We start from the raw sequence: 22173 nt of genomic DNA, 5'->3' as shown, positions 1-22173 counted from the left end.
TATATATATATATATACATATATATATATATATATACATATATATTTATTCTTTTATTTGTTTCAGTCATTTGACTGCAGCCATGCTGGAGCACCACCTTTAGTAGAACAAATCAACCCCAGGACTTATTCTTTGTAAGCCTAAAACTTATTCTATCGGTCTCTCTTGCTGAACTACTAAGTTACAGGGATGTAGACACACCAACATCGGTTGTCAAACGATGTTTTTTCTGGGGAGAGGACAAACACAAACACACACACATATATATATATATATATATATACAACGGGCTGCTTTCGGTTTCCGTCTATCAAATCCACTCACAAGGCTATATTAGAAGACATTTACCCAAGGTGCCACCCAAGGGACTGAACCCAGAACCATGTGGTTGATGAGCAAGCTACTTACCATACAGCTACTCATATTTTTATATAAAGATTTAGAATCAAAATTGAACGTGGTACTTAAGTTTAGGCACCAGAATATAGTATGGTATTACCCAAACAATTCCAGCTGAAGATTGCTCTGCATTTTGCATTTAATGTAATGCTCGCATTACTTAAATAAATAGAGTAGCATAAAACATGCGTACTGCAATAATCTTTAAAATCCATGTTGCTGTTTTGATTTTTGATCACCATATTTTTATATATATAGATATATATTCGTGTGTGTATCTTTGTATCTGTGTTTGTCCCACTACCACCACCACTTCACAACCAGTGCTGGTGCATTTTCATTCCTGTAACTTAGCAGTTCAACAAAAAAAAACCGATAGAATAAGTATCAGGCTTATAAAAAAAATAACTACTGGGATTGATACATTCTACTAAAAATTCTTCAAGGCAGTGCCCCAGCATGGCCGCAGTCTAATCACTGAAACAAGTAAAAGATAAAGATATATATGTACGTGTAAGAGACAGAGACTGTGTGTATGTGTTTACACCTCCTCATTCTGGGATTTCATAATAATTGTAAACAAGTGTCATATTTCCAGTTTCCCATAGGGGAATATTACCTTGCTAGAAAACAAGTGAGAGTTGGTAAGTGGAAGGGCATCTGGCCATAGAAAATCTGCTTCAAGAAATCCTGTTCACCCATGTGAGTATGGAAAAGGGGACATCAAAACAATGATGATGATAATGACTTTATAACAAAATCAGTCACATAACACTGCATAATATCATTCAATAGGTAAACCAAGTGAAAAATAATTTTATCTTTAACCCTTTTGATACCAACCCAGCTGAAACCGGCTCTGGCTCTGACGTCTTGTCTTCATAAGTTCTGAATTAAAATCTTCCACCAAACCTTAGTCTCAATTTATGTTCCTAACACTAGCTTAATGACAACTAAGTTATTTTACTAAATTCTTTGTTATATTTAAAGTAATTGAAAGTAACAAAGAGCATCTCAAAATAAATACAGTAACGAAAGGGTTAATCAAGTTTAATAGAATGCAGTTTGCATGTAAATTGCATATGATTTCATGTGGTTTTAATTCACAAGTATAGTACTTATGGAAGCATACTGGAAGCATAGTTACCATCCCACCCCAATTACACAAGAATGATGTCTCATTTATATTTCACTGTTTATAATATTAACAAATAGTTCAGTGAAATCCTTTCTTGATTCTCCAACAAATACATAATACAAAACAGGTTAGCACAACATGTAAACCTGTTTGAAGTTTTCAAAATTCACTTGCTAGAAAGTACATGATTATTTATGTATGTCTATAAATAGACACAGGCGTGATGGTGTAATTCAAAGCTTTGCTTCCCTACCACATGGTGGTACACAGTAGGTTCAATCCTACTGTGAACCAAGTTGGAAAAGTGTCTTCTATAGCTATAATCCCAGGCCCATATATATATCTTTTATCTTTTACTTGTTTCAGTCATTTGACTATGTCCATGCTGGGGCACCACTTTAAAAGGTTTTTAGCCAAATGAATCAACCCTAGTACTTATTCTATTGGTCTCTTTTGCCAAACCACTAAGTTATGGCGAGGAAACATACAAGAGGTTATAAACTTAATTATGTGTTCATTCTCTACAAACACTTGACAGAAAACATTCAGAGCATTGACTGTTTAGACTTCTTCAGTCAACTGTGTCAGAATTAACTTACACCGCCAAACATTGTCACTTCATACTAACACACAGATGTAGCAAGAAACCTACAAAAATTTCTAAGACAATCAAATCCCATTCAGAACATATACTAATTTGAGTTATGAACTCCCTATAAAAATAGGGCAAACTTCCAACACTAGTCAGAAGCAAGGCAGCTGCAACATAAGCCACGTCTTTCTATTTAACTTTTTGAAGATCAGAGTAAACTGTGAATTTGGCTAAAGCTTCAGATATATTGATAAAAAATATTTTGAGTATTCTCAGTGCATTTTCAACTTCTACTTATCCTATATTTCTACCTGTGTGGAATAAAATAACTTTGTTTTATATATATATATATATTTCATCATCATCATCATTTAACGTCCGCTTTCCATGCTAGCATGGGTTGGACGATTTGACTGACGACTGGTGAACCAGATGGCTACACCAGGCTCCAATCTGATTTGGCAGTTTCTACAGCTGGATGCACTTCCTAACGCCAACGACTCTGAGAGTGTAGTGGGTGCTTTTACGTGCCACCGGCACAAAGGCCAGTCAGGTATATATATATATATATATATATATACATATACACACACACACACATATATATATATATATATATATATATGCTTCTGTTGACCAAATCCACTCACAAAGCTTTGATCAGCCTAAGGTTATAGTAGAAGACACTTGCCCATGGTACAACACAGAGGATTGAACTTAGATCCGTGTGGTTGCAATGCAAACCTCTTACCACACAGTCATGCCTGCACCTTCTTCTCTCTCTCTCTGCTCACATTCATGAATAACAGGAGTGGAAATTAAAAATTAAAAATCAACCATATCAACGCGTAACCAGTGTGGAAGAACCTACAAAAGTCACAGGTGCAACCCTTCATCTTCCTTTAAATAATTAATTCATAATACAAAAAAAAACATTAAAAAATTAGACAAGGAGTTTCTTTCTCATAATAAAAATCAGGTTATATGAGATGCAAAAAATATGATGCTATATGACAATAAAATCTAGGAAATGAATGCAGAAGATTCACAGAAACATGGTTATATGATATGCTAGATGCAATGATCACTCTCAAAAATTTGAATAGTTATCTCAATGCTACAGACCTTGCAATAATAACAGCAATGATGAACTAATATATTCAGAAGATCATATGTTATTTGAAACCAACAATGCATCAAGAACAAGAAAATCAAGTAGAAAGATATGCATGCATAGACATAAACAGACAATACAACTGAAGCAGAATGAATTGGAAATGGCTTGCCGGATGAGTAATGTTAATTTAAGAGAAAAGTCGAACACAAGTGAGTTGAGAAGTAGAAGTCATCAGAAACATTAGTTTTCAGGAGTGATGACAAACTGGTCATCGTCATGATGATGATGACAATGATGATAATGATGATGTAACATCTAGTTTCCATTTCAGCATAGGTTGAACAATTTGACAGGAACCAGAGAGCCACAAGGCTGTATTGTTAATGAAAATGAATGCTGTATATGAGATGCAAAGTGATAGTAGAGGATACCATTAATAGAGGCAGGCCAAGGGAAATTTAGAAAGTAGCTAAGTTAGATATGAGAATATTGGACTTCACAGATGTTACAAAACAAGATTCAAACATATAAAGATACTGTTTTAAAAAGCCAACCGACTTAATATAAGCAAGGAAAACTAGACATTATACTAATATGTGTGGTTTATAAAATCAAACACATTAATTAATAAAAAGCCTCAGCTAACATCTAATCACAAGATATCAATTCAATGAACTGCTGGGTGATGTAATTATTGTTAAATACAAAATGGGGTTTGAAATGAATTTCAACAATGTTTTACACAATGTAAAGTGGTTGGAAAATGAAGGAAAAGAACCTAGAGTAGAGAGGTCTCTTTGGTCTTGTTGAGGTCCTCTCTAGTGCTGTTGCCATGAGGAAACACACTTAATGCACTCAATAAAGATGGTTGGTGCTAAGAAGGGGATCCAGCCAAAGAACCTAATAAAAAAATTTAACATACAAGCAAAAAGATGGGGTATTATACCATCAAGGAAAAAAGTAACTCCAAATAAGAACTGACAATAATCATGACAGCCTTTCCAACACAAACCAACATGGAAAGGAAATATAAAATGAAAATTTCTATATTTAATTTTGTTGTCATTTAAGTGCAGAAAGTTATCACAGCCTAAATGTGAAGAAAGCTTATCCTACCTTCATCCTCATTTTAATCCTGCTTCAGTTAGACAGGTGTCCTTCATTGCCACTGAATTATTGTCTATTAATAGTGTAAGAAATAATAGGTAGATACAGTTGGTGTGAAGGATATAAAAAGCTAATTTTACTGTGTCTCACTTAATGTCACACATTTCTAAATTCAAATTCCACCAGTGTTGACTATGCATTTCCATACTCCGAAATTGGTAAAATAGTATCAGTAATATATTAATGAAGCATGTTCACTCTTTACAATCAGATTTTTTTTTTTTTTTTGAGGAGGGGGTCCTCAGAAAAGTTTATGTTTTCATACAAGATGGTGCATAATTTCTACCTGTGTTCTAATCCATAACAAAGTTACATAAGCCTGAAAATTCAAATATTTAATATGTAGGCTAGATATTACTTTTTATGCTGGCCTTTATCATCTACTATGTTGGTCAAACAAACAAAATTCTGTTTAGATAAAACTATCGAAAATTTTGAAATTTAATTAAATTCAAAGACCACCTTCATAAATAGGGGATGCAATCTATGACAAGGATCTAGCCATATAAACACAGAATAAGCTAGTATATATCCAACTACTACTACACATCTAGATACACAAGAAATACAGAAGACCCTACTAGAGATGAATTTTGCTGAAGACTAAACAAGGAAACCAATTGGAAGATAGTTTGTTAAAGCATTGCCTTGTCTCATAAAACTGGAAACATCTTTATGTTACAGGATACCATTTCTACAAGCTAGATGGGAAAATCTACTATTATGGACTGCATTACCATGAATAACTATACTTCTAATGTTGCAACTGTGAAGAAATCAACTTCAATTCAGGTTAAAATTTGTTATTGATGTGGATCAAAAACATTGTATGGCCATAAAGAATGCTTTAACTGTAAGCTGATAGGACATTTTGTAAAAGTATGTCATTAATATCATCATATTTCAACAGGTAATTTGTGAACCAATGTAATCATCAATATCACCCAGTCAAACATCTAAGTGAAATTTCTTTTGAACACTGAATAAACTCAATCAACAGTGGCCTGTTGGTAGTGATAGTGAATTGTCTTTGATTTATGAAGATATTTCTGAAAAAGCATTCAACTTAATCAGTACAACAACAGTAAACATTGTAGTAAGCAACTGCTACCAAGTTACTGAAGTTTATCTGTGGAATATCTGATTTTAATATCTTATCAATCATTGCAGTATTACAATTTCAATCACTTCAGTTTGAATTTAAAGGTAAATTTCCATGTTTGACCATTTCTGCTGCATATGCTAATCAGAAATTTAATAAACATTTTTGACAAACTTTCAAAACACTGAATATTCAATGGCACTAGGTTCATCAAAATTACAACTGGCCATCTTATACAATCAACAAAAACCTTATCAACAACAGTCACTTGATATTGTGCAGCCAAAATCAATTTCTAAAATAAGCAGCGCTTACATTTTGTCAATCAATTACCCTTTCACATTTGCCTTAAGAAAGCAACTTCTCAAGCTGTCACTCAAAGCTTTGCAGTACTCCTCCAAGTTCATAGTAACTGTAGCACTAAATTTGAGCACTCTGAATATGAGGAATTTTTAAGTAGATAGCATATTCATATGACTGTAGCAGATAGAAGAGATATATTGCTACCCAAAGTGGGAAAAAAAGAGAGAGAATGATGAAAGTGTATCAGGCCATCCCTTCAAGCTACAAGGAAGTGAATACACCACTTTCACCTCTCTATAATTTAGGATACACCATGACACAGTTTCTCTCTCTCTCTTTTTTCAATCTGAGATAGCCATGTGTCTCCTATACAGCAAGATACCTGTTTCTGTCGCTCTGTCCATAGTTTAACCTCTCATCACCTGACACAAAGCCACGCCCCTCAATATTATTCCCTCCTCGGTTGAAGATCTTGTCTTATGAGTTACTTGGTGGCTTCACTTGTGCAAGTGCCATGTAAAAAGAGGCCAGTAAACTCTGTAAAATGATTGGTGTTAGGAAGGGCATCTAGCTGTAGAAACCCCACCAAAGTAGACAGTGGAGCTTAGTACAGTCCTCTGGCTCGCCAGCTCCTGTCAAACAGTCCAACTCATACCAGCATGGAAAACAAACATTAAATGATGATGATGATGACTCATCAATTATCATCAAATGAACAAAAAGAATGATACAATGGAGTTATATAGAAAACTATTTAGTTATGTCTAATGCAAACAAGATGATAAAATAATGGGACAAAGAACTCCACTTGTTTTAATGAATATTTGACTATTGCTTTCTTGAACTGTGGATTTGATTTAGAAAATTTTTAACAAAATGTCATAATATATATTAATCGGAGTGATGTCCTTATCTTGGTTGTTGCTTTCACTACATTTTGGCTTTGAATGTTCCAACCTTTTTCATTGTTTGGGATTGAACTCAGAACCTCTATGGTGACTGCACTGCATTAAGTAACGCCTTTATCCACTTTGGTATGCCCATAGGCAGTGTCAGAGTGAATTTTTTAAGGCTTTTAAACCTTCAATGATGTTTTATGTTACTGTGGAGTGCTGTCCTCATCTTGGGTGTTACTTTCTGAAGGTTGGGGCATACACAGCCGAAAAGTAGTGAAAGTAGCAATCAAGATGAAGACACCATTCCAATTAATACATAATATAAAAATTCCTCATCTCAGAAATACAAAATTGTATTATTCAATCAGAATGGAGCCAACATAAGACATCAATGACAGTTTATAAGCCTTAAAAATTCACTCTGATAATACCTACAGGTATAGTGTAGTGGGTTAAGGTGCTAGTCAATGACTAATTATGGGCATAGCATAGTGGGCAAAGGTGCTAGTTAATGCAGTGCAATCACCTAGAGGCACGAAGGTGAATCACAAGACACCTGAAGAATGTTATAAGTTAAGTAATCAGCTCAAAGCAAAATGCATGACTTTTACATGTTGTTCAACTCTGGAAAGAAAATCAAATGACTTATAAATAAAAAAAGGAGGAAGTTTGACGACAATCAGGCATGGTCCATTCGTTGAAATAATGCGACTGAAAAACTTTCATATGACTACATCTAAAATCAATTTATAAGAGGGCAGCATGATACAGGTCGTTTATCTCAAGCCTCTACATCCAAGACTCAAGATGACTGATGAAAATTGCAAACCTTTGGATACGCTGTTACTTCAAATACTACTACATATACAATTACGATGCACAAACAATTCTAACAGAATAAGAAAAAAACCTAGCTGACATTTCTTTTTGAAAGTGCCCACAACCTTCACAGACTTTCTGAGCTTAGTGAGATTGATGTTATTAATATTCTGCTTAAACTATTGCAAGCTGACGACTAAAGGTAAGACAAAAACAGGGAGGGACCACCAGATGGATGGCTTTCTGGGAAGAGAGGGCTGGTCATAGTGGCTAGTGCAAAGCCTTGTGGCTTGAACACAACATGGGTGATGAGAGGAGGAAAGAGAAGTGAATTAGGAGTACCTGAGTAGACGTGTCTGTCTCAAAATTAAGAGACAGAGGACATTCTAATAGCAGAAAATATAGAAAGAGGAGACAGCACAGCTGTGGGTCAGAGGCTAAAATGTGTCAGTGAGTGATTTTATGCCAGTAAGTCGAGTGGCTTTTCTCTTTATAGTGTTTAGGATGTTTCTTGAATTATCTTATAATTGCTATATTAATTACTAACTACAGAATTGCAAGATCAAGAAGATCCCGTACACATGCACCCTCGTCACTTATAAAAGAAAACTAGACGATACGACTTGACTTTTTAACAACTGTAATATGAAACACATCGAGGTTGGGTACAGAATCTTTGAAATTATGGATTGCAAACAATATTTTTTTTGTTTCTATTACATACTTTTAAATAACAAACTTATAATACAGACAGATCCAGAAATTTAGTAATAAAGGCAAATTATATTAAGTATTTTTAGCTATGTCAACTGCGTAACTGTTAATTAAATGATAGACGTCTGCAGGATAGAGATCGGAAAACCTTATAAGGGATCAAGTTGTTGTGGTTTATAAACAAACGATAGATCAATATTTTGAAAAGAGCATCAGCAGAATATTCCAATGTCTTAAAATTAAATCTTAACCATGGATGTCTATATTTAATCCTTTTTTTTTTATGACTAAATATCTCCCTACTGACTTGGCTTCTTAACTTTCTTCATAATGCATATATTTTTAATGAAATTTTGCAGAATGTCTAAATGATTACGTTGATGAAAAATTTTCAAAAGTTTTATTTATATATTTTAGTCAGAAAAAAAATAAGTCCATGATTTTTTTAACCATTCAGTAACTTGCATATGACCATTGCACAACATTAAAAAAAAACTATTACTTTATCCTGGTTGATATTCATTATCAACATGAAAATGGAAGGCACAATCAAAAATTATTAAACACTTTCAATTTGTAGTAGGCTAAAACGTTAACTTCGGAAGTTTTTTGTCATCTTACTTTCTAATTTTATATTGTTAGTGAACAACATCAATCAGGATAAAGTCGTAGATTTGTGTGTGCGTGGTTTGTGCAATAAACACGATATCGAAAGAAAATTACAAAACATTTATATTAACATAATTGCCATTTCAAAAACTGGGAGTACACCAAACTATAATTATACGGAATAATTTTTATCCACCATTCACAAAATTGCTCGATTAAGGTGCATTATGCATTTCTTTATCAAATAAAGGCTTATTTTCAAAAATACAACGTTAAATAAAACACATATCGCTGAAATAAAGACGGATTCTGGTACAAGTGAATTAAAACTAAATTGTATTGTTTATGTGTACTGTGTTCATTATATTATGAATGAAAGCATAATATTGAAATAAATGAATGGACGGCTGCACAAATGATGGAAGGATGAATGAAAGATGCGTGAAGACGATGATAAAACTTGACAACTGTTAGGCAAAGATTTTAATAAAAACAATAATTAATGCGAATACAAAGTTACAAGCATACAACTAGAAAATTTAATTGCAGGAAAATGGAAGTGAAAAGTACAGTATATTTGTTCCTCCCGCCTTTATTCAAATTTGCTTTTACAGTTTATAGCAGTTAAATTTATATTTCTACTAGTAATTAACTGAATTAACAAACAAATATACACAATTATTAATTATATATTATAAATATAATGAAGTATTTAGAGATTTTAAATTGTTTTTTCTTTCATAAAAAGAATATGTTTTACAAATATATAACAGAGGAAAATAATGGGATTAGCATAAAAGGACACAACATACAGATAGAATGGATCAACGATATTAAAAGGGAAAATAAGATGCGATTTTATAAATAAACAGTCGTGTTTGTTATTTTTTTCTCAGTGTTGATAGGATAAACAAGTGTTGCAATTATTAAAATCCAAAGCATTGCCAGCATTACAAAAGATAAAATACATACACATTTACAAATGTTCTTAAGCAGCACAGAGTGGATTATAGCAGATTCAGGTGGTCATTTTCAGTGAGTTTAAACGAGCACCACCCGAAGATATCTGAAGCTATGTTGGAGACAATTTACACGCAGCCGGGCTGTTGTTAAGGTAAAGTTGTCTTAGCAACAACCGTCAATTAGTCATATTCTGGGTCAATGTGCTCATAATATTAGAAATAAATGTCTTATTAAGATTTGTTCTAAATTTAGTGGTTAATCCTGTTTAATATTGTCGAAACATAAAATTCCTAAATCTGTGTAATAAGTAAACTTTATATTAACAATAACAAACATCGCCATACCAACCATAACAAAGTCGCCATATTGCCGAATAGACATAGATTCGAATTTGTTGCACTAAGCTTTTTCTTGTAAAATGAAATATATAATAAATCATATAATACATAATAACTGTAATTTTTTTAATTATTATTGATTAAATTAGTAAATAAGTAGTAAAATACGTAACGGTGTTTAACATCCTGTTTTCACGTGAGAGTTTGTAAACGAGAGTTACCTCCATATTTGTTGCCATAGACGTTTACGGTTTGATGAAAAAATGTCTACATTGTCACAATTTCTACCACAACCCTCTCAGAAAGTGTACGATCGGGATGACGAAGATGAAGAACGACATAAACTTTACATGCAGCATGTGACTGTAAAGAGCATACGTGCTGCACCTCCGTATGGACACAGGAAGAACTGGATCCCAAGGACTCAAGAAGACTTTGGCGATGGCGGGGCTTTTCCTGAAATCCATGTGGTTCAGTACCCACTTGGAATGGGCCTTAAAAAGTCGAGTTCGAATTCTTTGGCTATGCAACTGGATTCACAAGGAAAAATTAAATACGATGCAATCGCCAAACAGGGTCACGGTAAGGATAAAGTTGTTCATTCTAAATTTCAAGATCTTGTTCCTAAAAATGTTGACGATAATGATCCAGAACTGGAACGTCCAGATACAGAAAAAATTGAGGAAACAACGGAGAAAACAAGACTGGCACTGGAGAAAATTGTTTCCAGTAAAATGTCAGCTGCAATGCCTGTACGTCACGCTGATAAGCAGGCTCCAGCCCAATATATTAGATACACACCTTCACAACAAGGAGTCTCGTATAATTCTGGTGCTAAACAAAGAATTATACGCATGGTTGATGTTCAGAAAGATCCAATGGAACCAGCGCGTTTCAAAGTAAACAAAAAAATTCCAAGGGGTCCCCCTTCACCACCTGCACCTGTTCTTCATTCTCCCAACAGAAAAGTAACTGTTAAAGAACAGCAGGAATGGAAAATACCACCTTGTATATCTAATTGGAAAAATGCTAAAGGTTATACAATTCCTCTTGATAAACGGTTGGCTGCTGACGGTCGAGGTTTACAAGGTGTACACATCAACGAAAACTTTGCTAAATTAGCCGAAGCCTTGTATATAGCTGACAGAAAAGCTAGAGAAGCTGTTGAGATGCGAGCGCAAATTGAGAAAAAAATGGCTCAGAAAGAAAAGGAGAAAAAAGAAGGTAATTTGCGTTTACTTGCCCAGAAAGCCCGTGAAGAACGCGCTGGAATTCGTAGGGAAGAAAAAGAAGAAGAGGTTGCCGAAAGAGATGAACTGCGAAAAGAGAGATCAAAAGACAGACAACGAGATCGTAATTTGGCCAGAGCTGCACCTGATAAACGATCTAAATTGCAACGTGAAAGAGAACGTGATGTCAGTGAAATTATTGCGTTAGGTCTTCCAAATACAGGAGTTGGAGACTCTCAGGAAGTTCAGTTTGATCAGAGACTCTTTAATAGAACTAAAGGAATGGACAGTGGGTTTGGTGATGATGAGGCCTATAATGTGTATGATAAACCCTGGCGCCAAGATCGAAGTATTGCTGATTCGATTTATAAACCATTCAAAAATGCTGATAAAGAGATGTATGGTGATGATCTTGAAACAATTATGAAAACAAAGAGATTTGAAGCAGAGAAAGGTTTTGCCGGAACTGATAAATCACGGAAGCGAGATGGCCCTGTTCAGTTTGAAGAAGATCCTGATCCTTTTGGTTTAGATAAATTCTTAACGGAAGCCAAACACGGAGGACAAAAACGTCCTACTCATGTGGATTCCCGATCCAGTAGTAAAGACTATGAATCAAGTCGAAGCAAACAAAGGCGACGCGAATAATTAATTTTAAGAAGTATGGATTAAAGTTTCATTACAACTCAGATATGTCACAGACGTATTTTTGTCAAACTTCAGTTTCCAAACGTCAAGATAATGAAGAGAGTCTCAAATACTGTTGTTTTCTTTGAAGAAATAATTGAAACTTGAGACATTTTTTTTTTTTTGTAAATATTATCTGTAAGTTGGAAAATAATTTCTATAACTATAAAAACCTGAGGAAGAAAATGATTTCCTCTTTGCTTGTCATATAGGAATTTGATGTACCGTTTTTTGACAATATAGAATAATTATTTATTTTACAGATTTTATTTTCTTTGCTGTACAGTTAAAATACCTCTGACTTATAGTATGTGAATGCTAAATTCAATGTCTCCCATGGAAAGTTTGAGGCTGTGGTTTCATTATATTCTACATTAACAAGCAGACACATGCATGCAAACATTCATGCAAATATGTATTCATGGATACAATTTTATTGTTTGTAAACATCAGTAAGTACTTAAAACAATTCGGTCTACATCTGGTGCCTCTTGTAATTGGTTGAATTAAAAAGGCGGTGTATGTCATCACTGTGCCATATTCCTGTACCGCCAGCTAACAACTACATTACTCGGCTGTAACTCTGGTTTAGATTTACATAAACATCATATCCTACAGTGAATTGAAGCCTATAAGTGACAAATTTTATTTGATTTATTTCTAAAACATCATTCAACATTTTTCCCTTCCATTCCAGCTTTTTTTTTTTCTGAACATTTAACCAATTAAATCAATACATTTCTATAAATATACCAGTCAATTTACTATTGTTTCTCCTCGTTTTTATTCAGTACTCTTCAGTGTGTATATATTTTGTATCATGATATATAACTTAAAATTGTTTCTTAACATTCCACTTTAAGCAAACAAAAGTTGTATCAACTGACTCTGTACAATTTAATTTTGATCATAAAGCTTAATATTTTTGTTTAAATATATTGCTTAACTGAACACAATATCTAGACCAGTACTTATAATCCTATTACCAGTCTATTGGCACCAAACAAGAAAATCTTACATTTCAAGGCCTTCTATGTAATATGTAGAGTAAATCCTCTTTACTGACAAAAGAGTCTTGTGATTCAATTGTGCAGCATTTTGTTAACATATTTAAAGCATGCATATGTCTCTTTAACCATACTATCATTATCATCCATTCTCCATGCTGGTGTGGGTTGGATGGTTTCACATCCAACAAGCTGCAAGGCTGCATTAAGCTCCAACATGAGCTTTAGCATGGTTTCCTGTAATTTAATTCTGTATCTTGTCTTGAAGTATTCCATAATAATATTACATATGTTAAGTGTTCATTCAATCAATGCTGGTATATACGATTGATCAAGTTTTCATTTATCATTACATTTCTACATTTCCATCCTGATTTCATGCACTCCAATATGTTTTATGTTTCCATCCTTATCAGTCTCTGGTATGTTATTCTATTTGGATCAAGAACAACACAAAGGCCACAAAGAAAACATTCTGATGACTTTGATGCCTTTGCACATTCCACTGGTGGGGTTAGTAGAATGCCACTTGGACACATGTCTAGGGTTGATCAACCTAAACTGGGTAGCCTGAATGAGGGTGTGGTGTATGTTATAAAAGCCAAAACACCCAATGATTTTAAGATACAACTACACTAACGATGTGTTCAGGTATTGCATCTGTAGATGTATATAGAACTGGTTAATTACTTTCTCTGATAGTATAATTAAAATAGCCATCAGTTTCAACATCACTACTCTAAGATTTATGATGGCATGCTACTCAGAAATATCAAATACATTTCTTTGTTGGCACTTGCATTATTTTAGGACTGCAATTGTTATTTTTCACTGTTGTAGTTTTCCTAAGAAATTTAATAGAATGTCTTTTCCTTTCATGAACATGTAGCTATATATTCACTGTTACCAGAGTTGACTTAACCTTTCATCCATCTGGTGCCAATTAAATCAATTGTACCCATCTTCTAAAATGTGTGATCTTGTGCCATGTTAGAAATCCTTATTATTTCCTCAAATAGTCTACTGAAGTGCTAATGTAACGCTCTGTTTATGGTTATAATATACCTATGTTATGTTTTTTAAGGTATGCTCTCCCAAGAAAATTACCATTTGTAGCTGACTTATATTTTATATCACAATTAGTGAACAATAAGCCAATTACTGGTGCACTGCATTTATGATGGTGAAATGACATGGGAATGTCTGACACGGGGTATTTTTATTTAAAAGACCCAGTTTTTTGTGGCCAGTGCTTCCAAACCATGCTGGCATGGAAAGTGAATTTATGATGATGATGAGAAATATCTTTGTATGTAGTTATTAGTGAGAGATTATCAGTCGGGGCAAAATACCTTATAAGCTCTCTGTTAGTACACCAGGCTAACAATATTGTTTAGATTAGTGAAGACCTCTGCAGACAAGGTCTGAAGTTATAGTTCATCACCATTCTATATTGTAAATTCATGGTTGTGTTCCAGTTATACTGTATTTTTACATAGTGATATATGAGACAAGGTATTAATAATGGTCATTACATATTTCTTTATATAGATATACATGCATTGTAAAGTGTTAGCATAAAGGAGATCCAGCCATGGCCAAACCTGACATTGGAGCTCAACACGGTACTGCATCTCACTAGATCCTGTTAAACCATCCAAGCATGCCGACATGAAAAATGGGTGTTAAGTGATGATGATGATGACACATGGCATGGTTTTGTCAGACCCCTTTAATTGCATTGAGAATATGGCTCTCACTCTTGTGCAAGTATCAGAAAATATGCATCCAGTGCTATCTGTTAGGTGTGGGTTGAGAGTCTTTTAGGCTTGCTGGTCCCACATAAACAGCAACTCATAAACTGTAAAGCAGTTGGTGCTTGGTATTAGAAAGCCTTAGAAACCAAACCAAAAAGGAAACTCAAGTGAAACAAGCCCCCTGGCTCTAACCATCATGACCCATCTAACCCATGCTGGCATGGAAAGCAGATGTAATAGATAAGGATGATAATGATTATATATATATATATATATATATATAATCCCACTTTGCAGTACTTTCTTCAAGTACTGCACTGTGGGATTATAACCTGATGGTTGAAAAGTGAGCTTCTTAACAACACAGTTCTTAGAAGTTCTTTAGTTTTTATTTCTACTCTATAAAATTGGATTTTTTTTTTTACACACATATGTTTTATGTTTGTTTTTTCCAATCTAACAAATATGTTTTGTGCATTGTTTTACAACCAGATACTATTCCTGATGCTAATCCTTACCTGTTTTTCAAGTCAGGAATCTCTTATTCCATACAGCTTCGAAAACATGAACTGAGCAGACATGTTATTGACAGAAGTACCGACAACAACACTGCTTGAATATCTACAATTTGTCGCTCCCAGGCAACATCATACTTTATACTTTCCATTTTTTGCTCAAAAAGAGACTCCCTTTGTCTCTGGTAGAAGTTGTAGCCACCATGTTCTTATTCTAGCTACTATTCTTTCAGAATACCCTCCACTGCTACTTCAGTCACCTAGGTAACAGAAGTTCTCAACTACTATGAGAGCCTCCAAACATTGAAAGAATTTATCTCACAGGTGCTCTAACTACTCTTGTATGTATGTCATTGTTTTTTGTTTTTCTACCAGCCTACCTGTGATCTCAGTGTATGTATTATGCACCCATAGTTCACATTGAGTACACCATATGGAATTCTTCCTTACTCCTTTTCCAGTAACAGCATGGCATTTCCCTAGTGGTTACAGAGTTTTATCTTTTTTCCTACTTAACTAAAATCTTCAGTAATTCTGAGGTACATGGGAATTAAATTTTCTTAAATACCCAGGAGCTCTCTTGAGGTTGTGGATAGTTTTTGTTACCTAGGGACCAAATTAGCAGTGGAGGAGTATGTTCTGAAAGTATAGTTGTTAAAATAAGAAGAGGATGGAGAAAGTTTAGAGTTATTACCTCCGTTGACAACAAAAGGCTTCTCTCTCAGAGTGAAAGGCAGCTTGTATATGAAAAGCTATGCACCTAGTAGTGAGATGTGGGCCCTAAATGTAGAAGATATGTGAAGACTGGTGAGGAATGAAACTAGTATGCTCCAATGGATGTGCAGTGTCAGTATGCATGCACAAGAAAGTGAAAATGTGTTGAGAGAAAAGTTAGGCATGAGAGGAATCAGATTTAGTATGCAAGAGGAACAACTATAATGGTTTGGTCATGTGAGTGATGCACATGGATGAGGAACCTGTATAAAAAGAAAGTTCCAATCACTTAGAGTAGATGGAACCTGCAGAAGGAGACCCAAGAAAGACATGGAATGAAGTAGTGCTTTGTGGAGATGACAATGGACCAAGCTGTCTGGTGATATGAGGTTCTTGAGAAGACCTGCCCACCTCAACAAAACTAAATTCTGGAAGCACTGTGTATTGTATGCTCTCCACATGTAACATTAATCTCCCTCCTTCCTAATGAACCAAACTATCATCCTATACGACACACTCTCACCCACTGCTGCTTTGTCATACTTCTCTCTCCTGTTGTAGCTCTGCCAACTGTTTTGTTTCTATCCTACTGCTACCAATGTTCACCACTCACTGCATTCCCCTTCCCCTACTACTCTCCTTTTTTACTCTCTCATGAACTCCCTGCTTGCTCACCTTGTCCAATACTTTGTATCACTCCACCTACATTCTCCTTCATGTACCTTGAGGGTATGCCCTGGCACATCTTCACCATCATCCTCTCTCTCTCTACCTATGGTAGCCATGTCTCTCTGCAACAACAAGACACCTGTTTCTGTCCTAACATGGCTTAACTTCTCATTACCTTACCTGGCACAAAGCCACCTCTCTCAATACTGCTCCTCCTTCAGTTGAGGGGTCTTTGAAGTGGTTTTGCATATTACTTGGTGATCATGCTAGTGCTAGTGCGGCATAAAAAGTACACAGTACACACTGTAAAGTGGTTGGCATTAGGAAGGGTATCCAGCCATAGAAACTATGCCAAAACAGACAAGAACTTAGCACAGTCTTCTGGCTAGCCAGTTCCCATCAAACCATCCAATCCGTAACAGAATGGAAAACATGTTAAGTGATGATGATGCATCTCAATTCTAGGTTTCATTTTCACATCTGGAATATCTTCCCTAAGTCCCCTACAGACTCCTACAAATACAAGGTCATCAGCATACAGTGTGTTCCCATAGACAGCTTGACATTGTTCTGCAATCCGGGGTACTTTATGCCTCTGATCATCTTATAGCAAAACCCCTTGTTTTCACTCTCTCCCTGTGCTATGTAAACTTGTTTTACTTTTAGCTATTTGGTATTACTCTTTGTTGGTCCTTTTCTTCCAGTTAGATTTCCTTTCAAATGATTCTAAGCCAAAGCAGTGGACTAAAACTGAATAGTGCACTCATTATGTTCAAAATATTAATTACTATGAATGGGACCAGTTATTTAAGAATCCTGTGATCATCATCATCATTAGTTTAAAATCCACTTTTGAATGTTTGCATGGGTCAGACAGGATTTGTTAAGGCAGTTTTTCTATGGCCAGATATCCTTCCTTGCCAATCCTCACCTGTTTACTGGCAAGGTAATATTTCCCCACCAACGCAAGTTTTTCACAGATGACTGGAAACAAAGAACATCACTTGATAATGCTCATTTGCAACCATTACTTGATGTCAAGACGAAAACATACCAACACAAATACGCATGTACAATGTACTTCTTTCAGTTTCTGTCTACCAAGCACACTCATAAGGCATTGGTCAGCTCACAACTAAAGTTGAAGACAATTGCTGAAGGTGTTATGCAAAAGTCACATGGCTGGGAAGCAAGTTTCTCAACCACAGCCACATCTGCACCTACATGAAGAAATATTTATCTTTCATGTTCAAGAGTCCTTTTTTTTTTTTTTTCTTCAAATTTTCTAATTATAAGGAATATTTTAACTATTTTACATTTTTCAAACTATTGGATGATCTGGAAAAAAATAAAAATAAAATCAAGTTCTTGACATTTTATCTCTGGTATGTAGAGACACTGGAGCAAAAGTCAACAGATGAATGCTTTGTACACATCTCAGAGTCTCTGCTAGACCTCTCATGACCAAGGAACAAAAATACATAATTTTCTGGGTCGGTGGAGTAGGTATTCTGTTAACAAAGAAATAGATAAAATAGTTGAGGTAATCAGAGTATGTGATTCTCTACTACTTTGGTAGTCATGGCCAACACAACAGTGACATCTCTACATATGTACCACAATCAGGGCTTATAAATAGAAAGACTGCTTCTGTGAAACCACCCAGCAGGCTACCTTGAGAGTAAATTACAACAATCTCATCATTGCAGGTGGCAATTTTAATGGAGATGTGCAGGTATGACTGTGTGGTTAAGAAACTTGCTTTCTGACCGCATATCTTTGGGTTCAGTCCCATTGTGTAACACCTTGGACAAGTGTCTTCTACTGTAACCCTGGACCAACCAAAGCCTTGTGAATGAATTGGATAGAAAGAAATTGAAAGTAGCCTGACATATAGTATATGTATATATATATATGGATGTATATATGTACATTTATGTATATATATACAAAAGTAGATGTATCTATGCATATATATATATATGTATAGGTAAGTATATATTGGATCGTCCCATAAATAATGCGTTTTTGTTCAATTGCATGAACTAAAAGTTAGAGGGGATTGGGATAAACTACCTGCATCAACTTGCTATAAAAGCAGGTAGTAATTTTACCTTGTCCTTATTCTTGGTGCTAGGTTTGAAGAGTGCAGTATGATTTTAACAGTTTTTTTTTTCAAAGCTATAATGGAAGTCACAAAGTATATTCGGCATATTTTGGTTTATGAGTTTAATAAAGGAAAGTGCAAGGAATATTAATTCAGTATATGAGGATCGTACAATAAATGTAAGCCAGTGTCAATGGTGGTTCCAGAAACTTCAACCTAGAAGATATGCCTCATCCTGGGAGATCTGTAGAGTTTGACGAGGACATCCTGCAAACTCTGGTAGAACAAAATCCTGAGGAACTAACAGAGAAGCTTGGATTTGGTCATTCAACCATTCATCGACACCTGCATGCCATCGGAAAAGTCAGCAAATTTGGTCAATGGGTTCCTCACAAATTTCCAATTCTAATCATGTGCAGAGAATGAATGTGTGCTCTTCTTTGATGTCATGTCTCACAAATGAACCTTTTTTGGACCGAATAGTGACTGATGATGAGAAACGGGTTCTCTATAAAAATGTCAAGCGCCAAAGACAGTGGGTAGGGAAAGGAGAAACACAGGCTAAAGAAGTTCTTCACTCACAAAAGTGTTATCTGTTTGGTGGGATATGGAAGGTTTAGTCCCCTTTGAATTTTTAAACCCAAACAAAATGATAACAAAGGAGATCTACTGCGAGCAGCTTGAGTGGCTTAAGTCAGCGCTAGAAGAAAAACAACCATCTTTGGTTTCAAAATGAAAGGTGTTCTTCCATCAGAATAATGCTCGGCCACATACAGCAAGGATAATATTCCAAAGGCTGGAGCAGTTTGAATATCCACCTGACATTGCCCCATCTGATTATTATTTATTCCGCAGTCTTCAAAATCATTTGCACAGAAAAGATGAACTCTGTAAACGAGGTTAGAACAATACCAGAGGAGTATCTTTCATTATGGACAAGTGAATTTTAGAAGAGTATTGTAGAAAATGAAGGAGAGTCTAATTTAGATTAAAAAAGAACTTTGTTTATCTTAATTTTGAAAAATAAAAGAAGTATAAAAACACCACATTATTTAGAGGCTGACCCAATATATATATATATATATATATATAGGGTGTTCCAAAGTCACTGATGGATTTCAATTTTTAATAACTTCCTTAACTTCACAAATAAATGCATCAAATAAGCCTGCATGGACATGTTTTTAACTGGAATGAAATTTGCATGCAGATGAACAAATAAGAAGCAAATGAGGACCACATTGCAAGATATCCATGCTGCAGAAGCATATGTTCAACTAAGATATACTGTGTAAATGACTGTAATAATAAAAACTATATAGATGTATAATTCTCCTTATTTATTTGAATTGTCTATATATATATATATATATCATCATCATCATCATTTAACGTTTGCTTTCCATGCTGGCATATGGGTTCAACAGTTTGATAGGAGCTGGCCAGGCAGAAGACTGCACCAGACTTCTGTGTCTATTTTGGCATGGATTTTACAGCTGAATACCCTTCCTAACACCAACTACCCTGCAGAGTGGACAGAGTGCTTTCTATGTGGCATGAGCACAGACAATGTACAAGCAGACAAACAACTGGTATCAGGTCAGATTATAACATTTATATACTCATACACTGCTATAAAATTAAGGTGGATATATATATATATATATATGTATGTAATGTACTGTTCCATGGTTGAAAATTTGGCAAAAAAAGTACTCTATCTGGTGAGAGATAAATATTATTTATTTAACAGGCACAATGCATGCATTTAAGTGCTACTAATAGTTTCATATATATTTCAGATATTATGTCAGATGACGTAAGATAACAGGTATATACAATTAGTGCTCGGGTTGATTTCATGCCTGAACTACAACTTAAAATGCGAGGAAGTTATAGCTGTCAAATGAAGATTGGCTATAGGTAGTGTTCCAGTTGAGCTGGTACAAGTATAAACATACAGACAGGCAAATAACTGGTATCAGGTCATATGACATTTATGTATTTATACATTAATATAACATGATGGTAGAAATGAATGTTGCAGGAGTTTCCACCCTTGTTATATCAATGTATAATTATGTACATGGCATAATCTGACCTGATACCAGTTGTCTGCTTTATTCTATTACACACACACACACTTATATTATTAAATAATAAATCGTATGGTATACACCGGGTAGCTTACTGGTAAAGCATGTTCACTTTCACAGTGTTTGCTTGGAATTTGATTAATGAGAGAGATGGAATATTAAAGACACAAGAATATTTATTGATCACTATAATTGCTTTGACCCCTCTAGCATCGATCCGTTATGGGTAGGATACTGAACAACTGGTTTTGGAGTATCCATAAGTGTAGATGTGTCTCTTTAAGTGATTACAAATATGTGTATATATCTATATATATATACAGAGAGAGAGAGAGAGATAATGATACATATAAACACACTTAGGCTTGATCAACTGCCAGTGGGATAAGCTGGAGGTAGTAGATAGCTTCCATTATCTAGGTGACTAAGTAGTAGAGGTGGATGATCTAAGAGTATAGCTGTGAGAATAAGATCAAGCTGGGCAAAGTTCAGAGCACTCCTACCTGGCAATAAAGGGTCTCTCTCTCAGAGTGAAAGGCATACAGCTATGCTACAATGCAGTGAAACATGGGCTGCAACAGCCGAGGACATGCATAGGATTGAAAGAAATGAAGCCAGCATGCTTCACTAGATGTGCATTGTCAGAGTGTAAGAAAAGTTAGGCATGAGGCATCAGATGTGGTGTGCAAGAGAGACAACTGCACTGGTATAGTTGTGATGTATCTGAATGATGACAGCTACGTAAAGAAGTGCCAATCTCTAACTGTGAAGGGAGCCTGTGATAGAGGTAGACTCAGGAAGACATGGGAGGAGGTGGTGAAGCATGATCTTCGAACTTTGGGCCGCACAGAGGCAATGACTAGTGACCAAGACCTTTAGCAATATGCTGTGCTTGAGAAGACTCATCAAGCCAAGTGAAATCGCAATCATAGCTGATGCTGGTGTCACGTAACTGGCACATAAAAAGCACCTTTTGAGCATTGGGCCTCACAGAGGTATAGTGGCTGAACTCTTTTTGAGTGTTGGGTCTCACAGTATCAATGACCAAGACCTTTGAAGCATCTTTTGAGCGTTGGGCCTCACAGAGGCAAAGTGACCGAGCTCCTTTTGAGTGTTGAGCCTCTTGGAGGCAATGACCGAGACCTTTGGCATTATGTCATGCTTGAGAAGAAGACTCATCAAGCCAAGAAAAATTGCAATCATGACAGATACCGGTGTCATGCAATTGGCTCATA

General features: G+C 35.3%; 2 protein-coding genes across 3 annotated transcripts in view; one reads left to right on the top strand and one right to left on the bottom strand.

Moving 5' to 3' along the window:
- Positions 1 to 10161, bottom strand: part of LOC106879521 (uncharacterized) — an 84461-nt gene extending 74300 nt beyond the window's left edge. The window contains exon 1 of one of the 2 annotated variants that reach the window (XM_014929143.2): positions 9829 to 10161. The gene's annotated coding sequence lies outside the window, so the exon portion shown is untranslated. Of the gene's footprint in view, positions 1 to 4362; positions 4382 to 9828 lie in introns of those variants that run through there. The other variant, XM_014929144.1, reaches the window with a different exon arrangement.
- Positions 10162 to 10358: 197 nt separating this feature from the next.
- On the top strand, positions 10359 to 12837 carry LOC106879519 (SNW domain-containing protein 1). The gene has a single exon (XM_014929141.2). The coding sequence runs from the start codon at positions 10421 to 10423 to the stop codon at positions 12032 to 12034; it is 1614 nt and encodes a 537-aa protein (XP_014784627.1). The 5' UTR covers positions 10359 to 10420; the 3' UTR covers positions 12035 to 12837.
- The last annotated feature ends 9336 nt before the right edge of the window (positions 12838 to 22173 follow it).

The sequence above is a fragment of the Octopus bimaculoides genome, chromosome 2, assembly GCF_001194135.2.
Source record: "Octopus bimaculoides isolate UCB-OBI-ISO-001 chromosome 2, ASM119413v2, whole genome shotgun sequence".
Taxonomy (NCBI): Eukaryota; Metazoa; Mollusca; class Cephalopoda; order Octopoda; family Octopodidae; genus Octopus; species Octopus bimaculoides.
Note: the sequence above shows the minus strand (reverse complement) of the source record. Positions and strands in the feature narration are given on the sequence as shown.

Excerpts from the sequence above, each read along its gene's own strand:
- LOC106879519 (XM_014929141.2), top strand. The coding sequence starts at position 10,421 with ATGTCTACATTGTCACAATTTCTACCACAACCCTCTCAGAAAGTGTAC.